Below are 15,857 nucleotides of genomic sequence, written 5' to 3' on the forward strand. Positions count from 1 at the left end.
AGGCAGCGCGCGCTCTCCCAGAGCGCCTGGCTGCTGGTTGCTGCAAGTTGTAAACAGGAGGTTTGACAGTTGACAGCTGAGAGCCCGGTTTCTGTCAGCTGACCAGAACAGGGCTTCTCTCAGGAGAGGGAATCTCCGAAACGAAAATTCTCTCTCTCTCTCTCTCTCTCTCTCTCTCTCTCTCTCTCTCTCTCTCTCATCTCTCTCTCTCTCTCTCTCTCTCTCTCCTCTCTCTCTCTCTCTCTCTCTCTCTCTCTCTCTCTCTCTCTCTCTCTCTCTCTCTCTCTCTCTCTCTCTCTCTCTCTCTCTCTCTCTCTCTCTCTCTCTCTCTCTCTCTCTCTCTCTCTCTCTTCTCTCTCTCTCTCTCTCTCTCTCTCTCTCTCTCTCTCTCTCTCATCTCTCTCTCTCTCTCTCTCTCTCTCTCTCTCTCTCTCTCTCTCTCTCTCTCTCTCTCTGTCAAAGGCCGGGCTCGTGCACGAGCGAGGGAAATATCCTCTTTGTCGCCGAGAAGAGCCTGGTGACGCGAGGTTAAAAATCTCCGAAACGAAAATCAAAATAGTAATAAGAGTTATTTTTGATAAACTGAGCACACAGGGGTGATTTAAATACTTACTTTGACCGAGTCAATTTTTTTCTCAACATCCAAAATTGTCATATTAACCCTTAACAGGGGTATAGAGCTCAAACTGCTCTCCTGATAACACTGATGAAACTATGGCGCATTGATATGAACGGTGAACAGACCATTTAGCTAGGTGTCCATTATCACTGTACAATATCACTTTTAATGGACACCTTGCAGCCAATCAGAATCGAGTATTCACTCAGACCATGGTATAAGTTAGGGTTAATACTCCTGTCAGTGCCCCTGAGCAAGGCACTGGCTAAAAGAATTGGAGTTGGTCCCCGAGCGCTGCACTGCGGCTGCCCACTGCTCCTAGTTCTAGGAAGGTTCCTAGTAGAGGATGGGTCAAATGCAGAGGATGCATTTCTCCATGGGGATAAATAAAGGATAACTTAAGCACCAAAATACTAATACTAATAATACTAATTATTATTTTGCATATAGCCAGCATGAAGGAGTTCATACAGTATCTAATCTCATGTCAGGGTGAAGTAGTAGGCTAGTAGTAGTTCCAATTTAGATTTCATATTTGTACTTTTTGATTTCATTTTGATAACAACAACCATGGCTGAAAGGAGGAGTTCATTCAGTAGTGTGGAAGTGGTTTGGTTACAAAAGGGCATGTTCAACAAACTAACCCCGCGTCACCAGCCTGGTGCGCATTAGCGGAAGGGCATGGTCCTCCTCCCTAAGACCAGGGCATGGTCCTCCTCCCTAAGGCTGGGTTCACACCGGCGACCCAAGCCTTGCCTATGCCTTGCCTTTACCCACGCTTTTAAATAGGCGTCCGTTTTAGTCAATGAGGCTGTGTACACCGGGCGCCTGAGCGTGAACCCTGCGTGTACCCACGCCTTGCCTGTGCCTTGCCGATTTTATCGTTTAGGCGTGAGTTCTATTTTCACGCCGACAAGGCGCGTGCAGGCAGGCTTCTTCTGTCAAGCCATGAAAGAAAAACGCGACAATATCCGTGGGAAATGGCAAAGTCAACTGAATTTCAAAATAAAATGGAGTTACTACAACAGTGTTGAGCAGAGAGAGAGAGAGATTGACGGGTGGCTATCACGTGGGGCTTTCTCCCCGTCGGCAAACAAATCTTCATGAGAGAGAATAGCGACCGAAGAAGCAAGATGGACAATGTTGTTGTGCCAGCACATATTCTTGCAAGATTACCTCTCTAAAATGTCAGACTATAGTCAGACCTGGTTATACATATCCAGCATCAATAGAAGATTAAATATAGCCTAGGCATGCGGTGTGATCGTAAAAGCGTGTAATAGGTTCACGCCCAGCTCAAGGTCTGCAGGCGTAGGCGTGGGTTGAGGCAAGGCAAGGCGTAGGTTCTCTGTGTGAACTAAGCGTAAGGCCAGGGCATGGTCCTCCTCCCTAAGACCAGGGCATGGTCCTCCTCCCAAAGACCAGGGCATGGTCCTCCTCCCTAAGACCAGGGCATGGTCCTCCTCCCTAAGACCAGGGCATGGTCCTCCTCCCTAAGACCAGGGCATGGTCCTCCTCCCTAAGACCAGGGCATGGTCCTCCTCCCTAAGACCAGGGCATGGTCCTCCACCCTAAGACCAGGGCATGGTCCTCCTCCCTAAGACCAGGGCATGGTCCTCCTCCCTAAGACCCGCGCCACCAGTGCTGTTTGCACTTTGCCCCCCATAGAAAGATGGTTTTATATGTTGTTAGTTCATTTTTATTTTTGTAGCTACATAGCTCGATTACGCGCATCACATTTATGATTTATTTATGTTACTATGACACCCTGTTTTCAGAGCAGAATTGTTTTATCGAGCTGTTCCCGCCGGAACACCGTGGTGTGTTTCAACAAAAAAGCACGGTAATATTGCACGCATATTTGAAAGGCAAACTGTTACGTTTATGCCGACATATAAAATTGGAACTCTAATTTTGTTGCAACTGTAGCCTATGTTCTTGAAATTAATATTAAATGAATATATTAATAATCAAATATTTCTCAGTATTTTGTCATATATCTTCCAGAATATCGCTATGGCAGAAATACCCTGAAATATTGTGATATTATTTTAGGGCCCATACGGCCCACCCGTACCTCGTAGTAGCCGCGGCTGAAGAGGTGGTCTCTGAAGCACTGCGTGACGGTGGAGCGCACCCTGAGGATCTTGGAGACGTTCTCTCCTCTGATCAGCATGTGGCGGTTGTTGAGCTGAACGTCCACGTCAGACTCCTCGTTCAGCAGGTTGTCGGCTCCGCCCGCCGGGGCTAGGCCAATCAGCTCCCAGAAGTCGCAGTGCAGCTCGTGGCCGCCCGGCGCCTATAGGAGACCAGAGGAAATGCATCTGTAGTGCACTGTAGAAGTCTGTTATACTGAATTAGTATGCCTGTTTCCAGGCGCAAACTCAGGCTTGGCCTTGGGCTAAATAGCTAATTTCACCATAACTGTATGGCAGGGTAATTCTTATAAAACTCACCCGTTTAGCATACAATGGACGATAGAAAAGACTATGTTTTGGGCGCGATTGACAGCTCACCTGTCCAGTGATCGCGCAGCTTGCCGATCACGGACCAATAGCAGGCATCTCCCATCGTCTCATGCCGTAACCCAAGATGGCGACTGCCACAATCTCTCTCTCCATATTTTTTCTAGACGTCTATAGACACACTGCATGAAATAGGCCACGCCCATCCCGGGGGAAAGCGCTCCGTTCACTCCCATACACCAGCGTCATTTTCCTTAAATTAAACATAGCTAAAAGCTGTCGTGTGGTAGGCTGCAAATGTAAAAAAAAATCGCCAATTAAAGTGTTTTTGTGCTGTAAAACAAGGAAGCCATTGAGAATTGTCGAGAAGAAAAATGTGGATCTAGCCGTCAAGGAAGTAAGTTGGAGTGTTCAACTTCCGTATATATGATCTTTGTGTACAACATGCGACCATGCACGCGCTTGGGGGGGGCATTTTGGACATTTCATAAATGATCGTTGTTATTTTCCGTGCTCTTGGAACACACCTCCACTTAAACAACAGTATTATGTGATGTTTACCTGTTTGCCCTCCGGCACTGGCTTCACAGTCCCATAGAGAGCCACAGTGCTCTCTGTAGACAAGACCAAGGCATTGTAGCACTGGCACTGTAACACAACAGCAAAACATAACAGCCTTAACTTTTGCCATTATTTCAGTTCTTTATTTTAATCCCAGAATGCAACTCATTTGCAGGCAGGTGTAGGAACATATAAGGGATGAAAAGTGAGACCGCAATGACAACAGCGTAAAAACTAAAAGAAAATGCAATTGCCAGTCCACAGTAGGATGCAGTGTGCAATAACAGCAGTATTCCTCAGTTAGTATTTGTATTAAATTAAGGAATACTGCTATTACTGCCGTTTTAAAAAGAATTTAAAAACATTTTTAAAAACACTGGAAGGAATACAACTACTACTACTACAGCATATACTGCCATTGGCAGACTATGGTATAGCTGCCTACCCCATACAGTCACCAAAAAGACACATTCCAACAGCGCCAAAACACTCGCATGTACATGTTGTGACTCGTGTACTCGGCACTAGGGATGCGCCGATCGATCGGCACGTGACCGGAAATGGCCGATTTTCACGTGACCGGCGCCGGTCAGTCCACATAGCCGATTCTGTGCGCCGGTCGGCTTTCCCCTTTTTTTGTTTGGTCAATTACCTGCAGCTGCACGATTTCACGTGACGTGCACACACCCCAAGCAGCCAAAAGGAAACACACGCCAGCATGTCCTCCTCATTGTGGAAATTTGACAGTTTGTCACACATGCAAGTTGAAAATAAGCCGCGGGGTCCACTCCAGTCTGAGCGGCTCGCTTCACCTCACCGGCCCCTCTCTCTCCCCGGCCACAGCGCAACACTTGGCGAAGTGAAGGTAGGCTACTATCAAGCCCTGTGTCCAGGTTACATTCCCCGACCAGCTGCAGTCCACATCACCACTGCCTGCTGCAGATCAGCTGCTGCTGCTGCTATCAGTCAGTCACGTTGTAACGTGGATACAGGAGAGGACTATTTGTTTCGTATTGCGAATAGAATGACGAACATAAACGCATCGGACCAGTGTGCAAGGTTTACTGTGCGTGATGATTTTTTTTCGGATGGCGGATTAAAAGAAACTGACTCTGATATTCAAACTGAGTCAACTCAAACTCATTTCCTCATCTACTCAAGAACAGCCAAATCCACAACTGTGAGTGGGCATGGCTTCGAAGGTCTGGGCTCCAGACCTATAGGCTATAAACTCCTTGTCCATGGATAACATTTGGATGTTTATTTATTTTTATTTTATTAGTTTATTTGGCAGGGACATATACAAAAAAAACATTAAACCCCATAGGAGAAGAGATGCTTTGTAACAGATTTAGCCATAGGCTACTTTCCATCTGGAGCCCCTGTTCTGTTGCACCTTTTTTCTTTTGGAAAAGTAAATGCATGATAGCTGTGGGATATACTGGAATTAATTGTTTTATATTCATTGTATTTACACAAAAAAGAAAAGCTCTGTCCAGTAACCTGGAACAATTATTTTGAGATGTTTTTGAGTGAGATCGTCCAAAAATAACCCGTCAATTATTGTTCTTAGAAAGAAAATCGGAATCGGCCAAAATCGGTATCGGCAAGTCAGACTATTCAAAAATCGGAAATCGGAATCGGCCAAGAAAATGGCAATCGGTGCATCTCTACTCAGCACGCGATGAAAATAATCCAAAGTTACAGGAAACGGTCATTTTCGAAGTAAATGCAAACCAGGTAGTAGTGATGACTGCACACAGTGCATGCGCCTCAGGCAAATGCGGAAGTCACTTTGGTTCGACCACGTTCTGGCTATAGATTTACTTGGAAAATGACAGTTTCCCATAACTTTGGACTATTACAGTATTTCATCTCGTGGTGAGTACACGTGTCACAACATGTACACATCTGAGTGTTTCTGCTGCTGTTGCTGTGCTGTGTGACTGAACAGGGGGTAGGCATGTCTAGCAAAAACACTAGTCGAAATTCACTGGACCAAAGTCAACTTTTCGTTGAAATTCGCCCACCCCTAAAAAATAAACATAAAATGCGAGTCACAAATGGTATATGGTCTCCGCTGATTCCAAGTATAGTTGAATCGCTTGGTTTGACCAAGTAAAACAATTTGTATAAGCATTTTACGCTAAGGTCTATGGACAAATTAATGGCAGATAAAATACCATGGACAGGGAGAAGGGTGACCTTGGCACTCTATTGACATTCACAGACCCAGGCTAGTTTAGCCACGTTAGCTTAGCTTCCCGAACAAAGCCCAGATCAGTGTTGGGCAAGTTACTTTCAAATTGTAATACACTACATATTACTAGTTACTTTCATTTGAAAGTAATAAGTTACTTTACAATATTACTTTCTGTGTAGAGTAACTCGTTACTTATTACACTACTTTTGAATTACTTTTACCAAAACAACAGCAGCAGCAATGACATTGCCGCCCCAGAACCATCCCGAAAAATAATTTCAACCGCCTTGAAGTCAGTGTAAACCATCCAAAATTCTAAATGTTATTCTTTTCCTTTGTTATTGTCATCTATAGTTTTTTTTTTTGCATAAACACAGTTTGATTAGGAAATTATTGTATGTTTTTTAAATATGTGCTTTGATTTAATAAAATGTAACTCAATTTGTAACTTGAGTTACTTGACAAAGTAACTGGTATAATATTACTGAAATCCTATAAGTAATAAGTTATATTACTGAGTTACTGCTAAAAGTAATATATTACATGTAATACCGGTATGTTACTTTTGTAATGAGTTACCCCCAACACTGGCCGAGATACCCCATGGAACACTAGACAGAATATCAGCTTTTCTTCATGCAGTAACGAGCCTTGAGCCCTTTTCCTTGTGGCTGAGTGTTGGTGTAATGTAGACACCATTTCTACTACGTTACCGTCAGTGTTGGGGGTAAGTCATTACAAAAGTAACATATTACATGTAATATATTACTTTTAGCAGTAACTAATATAACTTATTACTTATAGGATTTCAGTAATATTATACCAGTTACTTTGTCAAGTAACTCAATTTACAAGTTGAGTTACATTTTATTAAATCCAAGCAGATAATAAAAAAGATACAATCATTTCCTAATCAAACTGTGTTTTTATGCAAATAGCCACTATAGATGTAAATAACAAAGGAAAATAATAACATTTAGAATCTTGGATTGTTTACACTGGCGGTTTCAAGGCGGTTGAAATTATTTTCCGGGATGGTCCCAGGGCGGCGATGTCATTCTGCTGCTACTGTTGTTTTGGTGAAAGTAATGCAAAAGTAGTGTAATAAGTAACAAGTTACTCTACACAGACAGTAATATTGGAAAGTAACTTATTACTTTCAAATGAAAGTAACAAGTAATATGTAGTAGATTACATTTTGAAAGTAACTTGCCCAACACTGGTTACCGTTTCTATCAAGCTGCTGGCTGCTACTGTAGCTAATGCTGCTTGCACTGTGCAGTGTGCAGCCAGGGCAACGTCACGTGGACAAACTTGCTGCTCTTAAAGAGACAGGCACCGGTAAAAACAATGGAAAACATCCTTTTTATGACAAGATTGTCAATAAACTATTTTTGACTTTCAATAATAAAAGTCGATCTTGATAATAAAAACGATTACGGTATTCGAAAATTTGAAATCCGTTGCCCATGCCTGCCTAGTAGGCAGCTGTACCGTTTACATTCAGCTGCTAAGCTGACTAGCAGGAGGGGTGCAACACACTTTCTAATGCAAGCACAGGGAAGAGAAAGGCATCTATGTTCTCATCTTACTATGGGGAATATGGCAAATAGGCAAATCTCTCAAAATGTTGGGGTGCTCCTTTAACCCATTGATACCTGATGCAGCATTTGCGTGTATATCCCTCATTTGTGTGCGTATCCCTTTAAGACCGCGAACCGCGCGGTTCGCGGTCTTAAAGGGATACACACACAAATGCTGCATCAGGTATCAATGGGTTAAAGGATTTTAGGATCTGCAAAAATAATTGACAGCACTTACACCGTTTTTGCAGAATGACCCAAGATAGTTTTTCTCAGCTACAGTGGTAAGCATAACATTATGATGTCACAGTGAAGTTGTCCTTTGAACTTTTAGATATATAAAATGTCATTCATCATTTTATATATCTGTTGAAATTGATATGGGGGAGGTACCTTTATAAGCCATTTTTGGCTTCCAACCTCTCCTGCTCAATGAGGAGTTTTTTTTAAATGATTACTGTATGTTATGTATCTATGTGCAAATAAACATAAATAAACATCAATCTTATCCTATTAGACATTTGTGTGAAATTCTGTCATAATTAACGTATGAATTCTTGAGTTACGGTCAAAACCATGTTTTGTGAGGTCACAGTGACCTTGGCTTTTACCCGGCGCAATCTAATCTGTTCAAGTGGATGTTTGTGCCGAATTTGAAGAAATTCCCTCTAGGCGTTCCTGAGATATCGCGTTAACGAGAATGGGATGGACGGACGGACAACCTGAAAAGTTTAAAACATAATGCCACCGGCCACGGCTGTCAACATCTAGTTCAACATCTTTGCCTATAAGATGATTATAGTGTCAGTAGACTGCTGTTTGTAGTGTTTGTTTTTAATATATTTAGAAACTTGATTTCATTATTTTTTTTAAAGCATCTTTGCTTTACAGACTTGCCTAAGACTTCTTGCACAGTACTGTAAAAATGGTCAATCCCGGCCTGTATTCAGTAAGGTAAAGTGACAGATGAAGACAGAGAGCAAAGCAGCAGGGTGAGATTCATTTCTAATGAACTAGTGAAGTGAGATTGCAGTGGCAGTGTCAATAATGCTGAGGTACCAGTTGATCAGTCAGGACACACTGCAGGAAACCAGTTCCATCTCTCAGCACGATGAACAGCAGGTTCTTCCCTGAAAATAAATCAACAAATCAACATTTGCCAAAGCAGTGTTATAATAAACAAACTACCAGTGAGTCATTTTCCAGATAAGACACATTTTGTACTTTCCCACAATCATCATCCTATCATCATCATCATCATCATACACAAAATTGCTAAAGTGTTTGTGCTTCTGCATTTTGGTCCCACATTATGTGATTTGTGATGATTTCGGTCAGTAATGATGTCACTGATGGTGTCACAATGTCTATGACATCACCAGTGATGTCACTCGAGCACTCGATGATGTCATCATCAGTGATGCGAAGTTGAGCAATTGTGCACTGCGAATGCCAATAGGGCAGGCGAGGCCACGCAGCAGCCGAGCTGCGGGCGACGCCGTGCAGCGGCCCAGATGCGTATGCTCCGCGGGTTCCATGTAGCGCGCGAGATTTCTAGTCTTAATTAAATTGGCTAAGTGGGTGGCGGTGTGTCTGTCACGATTGTGATGTCATCAGTGATGTAATAAATCCTTCTGTGGTGTTGCATTACCGCCTCCTTTTGGATTTATCCATCCTCTGTTTCCCTGCCCCTCTTGTCTGTGTACGCTCCTCCCACCTCTTGTCTGTGTACGCTCCTCCCACCTCTTGTCTGTGTACGCTCCTCCCACCTCTTGTCTGTGTACGCTCCTCCCACCTCTTGTCTGTGTATGCTCCTCCCACCTCTTGTCTGTGTACGCTCCTCCCACCTCTTGTCTGTGTATGCTCCTCCCACCTCTTGTCTGTGTACGCTCCTCCCACCTCTTGTCTGTGTATGCTCCTCCCACCTCTTGTCTGTGTATGCTCCTCCCACCTCTCGTCTGTGTATGCTCCTCCCACCTCTTGTCTGTGTATGCTCCTCCCACTTCTCGTCTGTGTACGCTCCTCCCACCTCTTGTCTGTGTACGCTCCTCCCACCTCTTGTCTGTGTATGCTCCTCCCACCTCTTGTCTGTGTATGCTCCTCCCACCTCTCGTCTGTGTACGCTCCTCCTAGTGTCCTCTAGAGCAGAGGTTCTCAAATGTTTTTCAGCCAAGGACCCCTTACAAGATAGAAAATATACCGGGGACCCCCTCATTCTGATTTGTGATTTTGGGCTAAGCTTAATTGTTTCCACGGTAATGTGCTTGACTTTTAATTTGATAGGTTTGTTATTAGAATGTAATCCATGAACCATTTTAGATTTAAAGCATAAACTATTTTCATTGAACTATGAAGATTTTGCAAAATTTTTTTTTTTTTTTTTTTTTATTACATTACATTTACATTACGTCATTTAGCAGACGCTTTTGTTTTGTCCAAAGCGACTTACAATATCACAATTTGTCAACAGTCCAGAAAACCACTATGCAACACAATCAATGACAGCCAAGATTTTTTGATAGACTAGCACCATGTAGGAAGTAGTTTGAGAAGGAATAAGTAACATGTAGCATTTTCTTTTTAATAATAAAAAAAAAAAAAAAAAAAAAAAAAAAAAAAAAAAATTTACTTGAAAACTTTTCGCGGACCCCCTGGCAAAGTGCCACGGACCCCTGGGGGTCCGCGGACCCCCATTTGAGAACCACTGCTCTAGAGAGAGAGTGGCGTCAGCGGAGGACCAAAATGCGAGACTCATTAGCCAATGAACAGCCAGGAATGGGTCTCGCGCTACTTTTGCATGCTAAAATAAAGCTGATAATGTACAATTTGATTAATTTCAAGGGATGAAAAACCCTTTGAAAGGACAACACTGTCTATTTTTCTGCAACTCGACAGTGCTGCTTCTTTTACTCAAGAGTTCCACTTTCTACTTCCTGGAAAAAAACTGGTCCATTGGGGTGAATGGAGATGTCAGAACTCTTCTATTATACGGCTCTGGCTCCTCCCACCTCTTGTCTGTGTATGCTCCTCCCACCTCTCGTCTGTGTATGCTCCTCCCACCTCTCGTCTGTGTATGCTCCTCCCACCTCTTGTCTGTGTATGCTCCTCCCACCTCTTGTCTGTGTATGCTCCTCCCACCTCTTGTCTGTGTACGCTCCTCCCACCTCTCGTCTGTGTATGCTCCTCCCACCTCTCGTCTGTGTACGCTCCTCCCACCTCTCGTCTGTGTATGCTCCTCCCACCTCTCGTCTGTGTACGCTCCTCCCACCTCTCGTCTGTGTACGCTCCTCCCACCTCTTGTCTGTGTATGCTCCTCCCACCTCTTGTCTTCTGTGGCGTTTTATGGCAGATGACATCCTTTATGTTCTTTCTTCTGGATTTATCCATCCACTGTTTCCCTACATTCTCTTCCTCTCTCGTGCACCGTGTCATGTAATAAATCCTTCCTGGCTGAGGTTATATAAGTGGTGGGAGTATAAGTAGGGAGCAGAGGACAAGTGGCGCATCATCTCCAGAGTTAGGGAGTGGCCACACTGATCCGTGGTGTCTGTCCGTCTGCGTTCATTTCTCCATTCATTTTCAAGACAGCTGTCCGTGGAACACTGATGAAGCATATGTATCCAGCAAAATTGCATGTTTTGATGGAGAGAAAAGTTCAGCCAATCATGAGTCGAGGAGGCGTTCTCAGAGCGGAAATAAGCGGAAGTCGCACCGTGACAGTTCGATATAAATGTTATTTTACCGTTAGAAATATCAACAACTAGCCAACAGATATCAAAGCTGGTGGGCTTCATGGAAACAGCGTGACTCGAACTGGCCAACCAGTACATCAATCTGGTAATAATCAGTGGTGATTTATTGAGAGCTAACAGCTAGCTAACGCCAGCTTCCTTCTTTGCTCCGTTTATAGGCGGGTCGCTGACACCTTCAAGGTGCTTACCGCCACCTGCTGTAGGTTACTTGTATTGGCAACGGACATACATCTATCCATTTTATAATTCTGTCCATTTTCTCACGGATCAGTGTGGCCACGGCCTAAGTGGTGGGAGTATAACTAGGGAGAAGAGGACAAGTGGCGCATCATCTCCAGACTTCCTAGAGTATGAATAAGCAGATTCATCCCCTTAAACAACAAGTGAAATACATTATTATTATTATTATCATCTTCATCATGATTATGATTATGATATTAATCTGTGAGGCTCCTCACCCTGTCTCCGGAGTCGATGAACCCATCCAAACACCTTGACTCTCTCGCCCCTCTTTGGCTCCAGATGACTGATTTTAACCTGAAGAAACAGTCAACGCTTAGATGGGTCATTAGCGTAAATAGCACTAATAATCATCATATTAAAACAGTTAGAGTTGTGTAGTAAAAACTCTGAAGAACAAATGAGGTCATTTTTGTGAGACATCATGGACGCTGGTGAAATTCAAAGAGAAATTGCAGTTCAAGCATTAAAGAGCATGGTGCAGGTTAAAAGAACATCTGAATTGACATTTTGGGCTCATGATTACAGTGAAAATACTCCAAGAAGACAAAGATCCCCCCCCCCCCCCCACAGGGTATAAATATGGAGGAAAAGGTGGCATTTTATAAATGGGCATGTGACATAACAACAGGAGTGACATCACAAGAGGAGAATGTTCTGCTGGGGCTGACACAGGGATGCAAAGTCATGGAGAGTGAAAAAAGGTGACAGATACCAGGGCAGACATAAAACCACTCAGAAATCCTCATATTCTGGCCTGAAAAATGTGACTGTCACCTAAAGGTGACTATTTTGCATCCCTGTGACATCACAAAAGGTAGTTCCATGAAATGGACCAGTGCCCCCTGCTGGTTACAAAAACTAGTCTAAACGCAGCTATGTTGAAAAAAAGTTTTTTCCCCCCAAATCTCATTGCTATATACCCCTTCCACATATTAATGCAATGTGGTCTCCAACCTGCACCATGCCCTTTAACTTTAAGGAATAGAGAGAGTCGGAGACAGAGAGATATATACACACACACACACACACACACACACACACACACACACACACACACACACACACACACACACACACACACACACACACACACACACACACACACACACACACACACACACAGACAGACAGACCGTTTCAGGCTCTGGTAGGCTGGAGTCCATCTGGATGGTGATGTTCTTTGCTTCCTCCAGGTTCTTCTCTCTCCTCTCGTTGTCGTCGGCCTGCAGAACAAACATCACATCATCTGCACTGATGTTTCTGCCCACCGGTCTGGACCAGTGAGCAGAGACGCAACACCTACACCATTCAACTTGTTTATCTGTTTATTTTAAAGCTGTACTAGAGTGTACAAGATGAACAGAGCCCATCCCACTCCACGGATTTGCCCAAGTGAAATCCAGGTGTCAGGTTTGACTCGTCTACATACAGGAAGTCATGCATCAAAAACTCCAAACCTCCTCGTCTCTCTGGTTTCTTTGGTATAAAGCAGGGGTGTCAGACTCATATTAGATCAGGGGTGTCAGACTCATATTAGATTCTAATATGAGTCTGACACCCCTGATCTAATATGAGTCTGACACCCCTGATCTAATATGAGTCTGACCCCCCTGATCTAATATGAGTCTGACACCCCTGATCTAATATGAGTCTGACACCCCTGATCTAATATGAGTCTGACACCCCTGATCTAATATGAGTCTGACCCCCCTGATCTAATATGAGTCTGACACCCCTGATCTAATATGAGTCTGACACCCCTGATCTAATATGAGTCTGACACACCTGATCTAATATGAGTCTGACACCCCTGATCTAATATGAGTCTGACACCCCTGTAATAGATCAGGGGGGTCAGACTCATATTAGGTAGAGGGCCGGATTTGTTCAACTGAGACCTCATGGGGGCCGGATTTTTTTTTTTTTACTAAAATCAATTCGACTCATTTACCCATTTACTTCACAAAAGAAATACTGCTCTTTCCATTTCTCTTGAAACTGCCTGCATTCCGTGTCAACCTTTCTCTTTTTCGACAGCATCTTGTTGATTCGTTTGTTTTTTGGTAGGTAGCCGAATGCGCGATTCAATTCCAGCGTGGCATCATGGCGGCTTTGTTTACACCTGATTACCTACTGACATACTTCCTTGTAGTGCAGGTTAATTAACTTATGAATGAACTCTTAGCTTGCTTATTAGCCACACGTAGTTCATGATAATGAGGTGCGAATTTAATAATAATAATAATATTTTTTTTTTTATTTTTTTTTATATATATTCCAAAACATCTCGCGGGCCGGATGAAACCTGCCCGCGGGCCGTATCTCTGACATCCCTGGTATAAAGCATCACAGACCTGCTGTGACGTTCACTGACCTCCCACTGCAGGATTTCTGGGTGTTGAAGTTCAAACAGTTGCCTCGTGCAGCTTAAAGCCCCGTTCTATGAGCACCTGCTGTATAGTCGCATGTCATCTGATTCTGTGATTCACCAAGGAGATACGCCGGGAAAAACAGCTCAAGTTACGCCGTAAACACTATCCCCTCCGTAACGTTATATGATCCCCTCCGTAACGTTAGCTTAGCTGCAAGCCACATTATTGCTGAGATCTAAACAACTGGCCGACAAATTTCAAAGCGGACACCCGTATTGGAAAGAGTGTGACTATGGCACAAATTCATGTTCTGGTCACTCAGTGGCATTTTTGAGTCTGTGAACATGGTTACAGCCAGCAGGCAGTGGCAGGCTTAGCTAACAGATAGCTAGTTAACATGCCAGCTCATCCTCAGTCAGAAATGAACTGTCATTACGTAGGACTATGGCGTTCCATAGAGTCGTGCGTCATCGTTCCATTTTAGCAACTAACTTAAAGGAACACTCTGCCAATTTTCAACCAGCTTTGTATCATTAGAACATCAGTAGTATATCAGAAAACTGTAAACCGTTTTGAAGTCGTTCATTTAGTTTGACAGTTATTGAGAGTTGATTTGAGTCAAGTTGTGGACCTGGGATCTCATTCATGCACAAATGACAACACTGGTCCACAACTTTACTCATATCAACTGTCAATAACTGTCACACTAAATGAATGACTTCAAAACGGCGGAGTGCCCCTTTAACTTTTTAAACTTGAGCACAAATGTAAGTTATTTGTCAAAAAAGATTTGGCAAACAGTGTGGCTGATATTGTCAGTGCATGACTCTTAAACATGACAAAATACACTGGAGGGGGCGGGGCTGTAAGCCCCATATTAATCATCTAAAATTCAGCAGGCAATCTCACAAGGTTACCCGCCAAACAAGTTGACTTTCTGGAGGCAGAAAAGGTTTTCATAAGCTGATAAGATAAAGTGAAATCTTTGCTTTAAACAATTTTAAAGTTCTAAAAATAGGTATGACATGCACCGAAGGGCCAATACTGCGGCGTAGCACTAGCTCTATTGCAGCGGATTGGGCGTTCTCGCTTACCCCTCCCGCGGGCAACGTTGCAGACAGAGTAGTAAGGCTGATCCGTGAGCGGCTTCTGGGACGCGAGTCGGGGTCTTAATTGGCCTCGGCTGGGTCTACTGGGCGAGGGTGTATGATGTTGACAGACCCGAAGCACCTTACGACCCCAGATAACATCACTGATGACGCGTCCCAGCGCATGCGGCAGTAGTGTATTTGAGAATATGACAAGAAAAACGTGTTTAATCGCAATATTCAGTATAATAATCAGAATCCGATTCCCCCCCCCCCCCAACATTGTCCAGCACTAGCGGTGTCATTTGGTGCCCATAAGGACTGTGCCTGGGCACGTCCCAGACCCAGTAGATGCTGATAAAGTCCCCGGTATAACCTGAGCTGACTCTGCCCACATGCTAAACACACCTCCTTCTTGTCTTTGGCGTCGCTCTTCATCTGCTCGCGGTTCCAGGCCTTCTTGGCGTTCTTCATCTGGGTCTTAGAGATCACCGCCCAGCGCTGAGCAGAGCAGAAGACAGCAGAGGAGAGGAACACACAGAAGAAGAGAAAGACAAAAAGAAAACAAAAAAGATGGAAAGGAGAGGCAGGAAGAAAAATCAGAGTGAAAGACTTAAAGGTGTCATCTTGTGGAAAACAAGGTCTCCTGTCTTCTTTGATTGTAAAAGGACTTTGGCGTGCGATATAAACATCATGCACGTCTCAAAACACATGAGATAAAGATAAAGCCACGCTATGGAGCATTCCTATCTTATATCGCCAGCATAAATTGATGTAAATTCCCTGCACATTAATGCCTATTTAACTTAGCCTGTAAATTTCATGTACATTCAATGTAAACTCTTATCTAACTCTGACTGTAAATTCATGTAAATCCACTGCCTATTTAACGTATATTTAACTCAGTCTGTAAATCCAACGTAAATTCATATGTATCATCCACAGAACACTTCACCACTCATGTACATATT

The 15,857-nt window shown here is 43.6% G+C and overlaps 1 protein-coding gene across 1 annotated transcript in view; it reads right to left on the reverse strand.

Moving 5' to 3' along the window:
* nars1 (asparaginyl-tRNA synthetase 1) overlaps positions 1–15,857 on the reverse strand; it is a 51,539-nt gene that overhangs the window by 24,462 nt on the left and 11,220 nt on the right. Inside the window, exons 4-9 of the mRNA XM_083638650.1 lie at positions 15,295–15,387; positions 12,560–12,649; positions 11,642–11,720; positions 8,491–8,561; positions 3,646–3,732; positions 2,697–2,918 (exon numbers count right to left, since the gene is read on the reverse strand). Of these exons, the coding sequence (XP_083494776.1) occupies positions 2,697–2,918; positions 3,646–3,732; positions 8,491–8,561; positions 11,642–11,720; positions 12,560–12,649; positions 15,295–15,387 (642 nt within the window). The remainder of the gene's footprint in view (positions 1–2,696; positions 2,919–3,645; positions 3,733–8,490; positions 8,562–11,641; positions 11,721–12,559; positions 12,650–15,294; positions 15,388–15,857) is intronic.

The sequence above is a fragment of the Poromitra crassiceps genome (assembly GCF_964638095.1).
Source record: "Poromitra crassiceps genome assembly, chromosome: 6".
In the NCBI taxonomy this organism is placed as follows: domain Eukaryota; kingdom Metazoa; phylum Chordata; class Actinopteri; order Beryciformes; family Melamphaidae; genus Poromitra; species Poromitra crassiceps.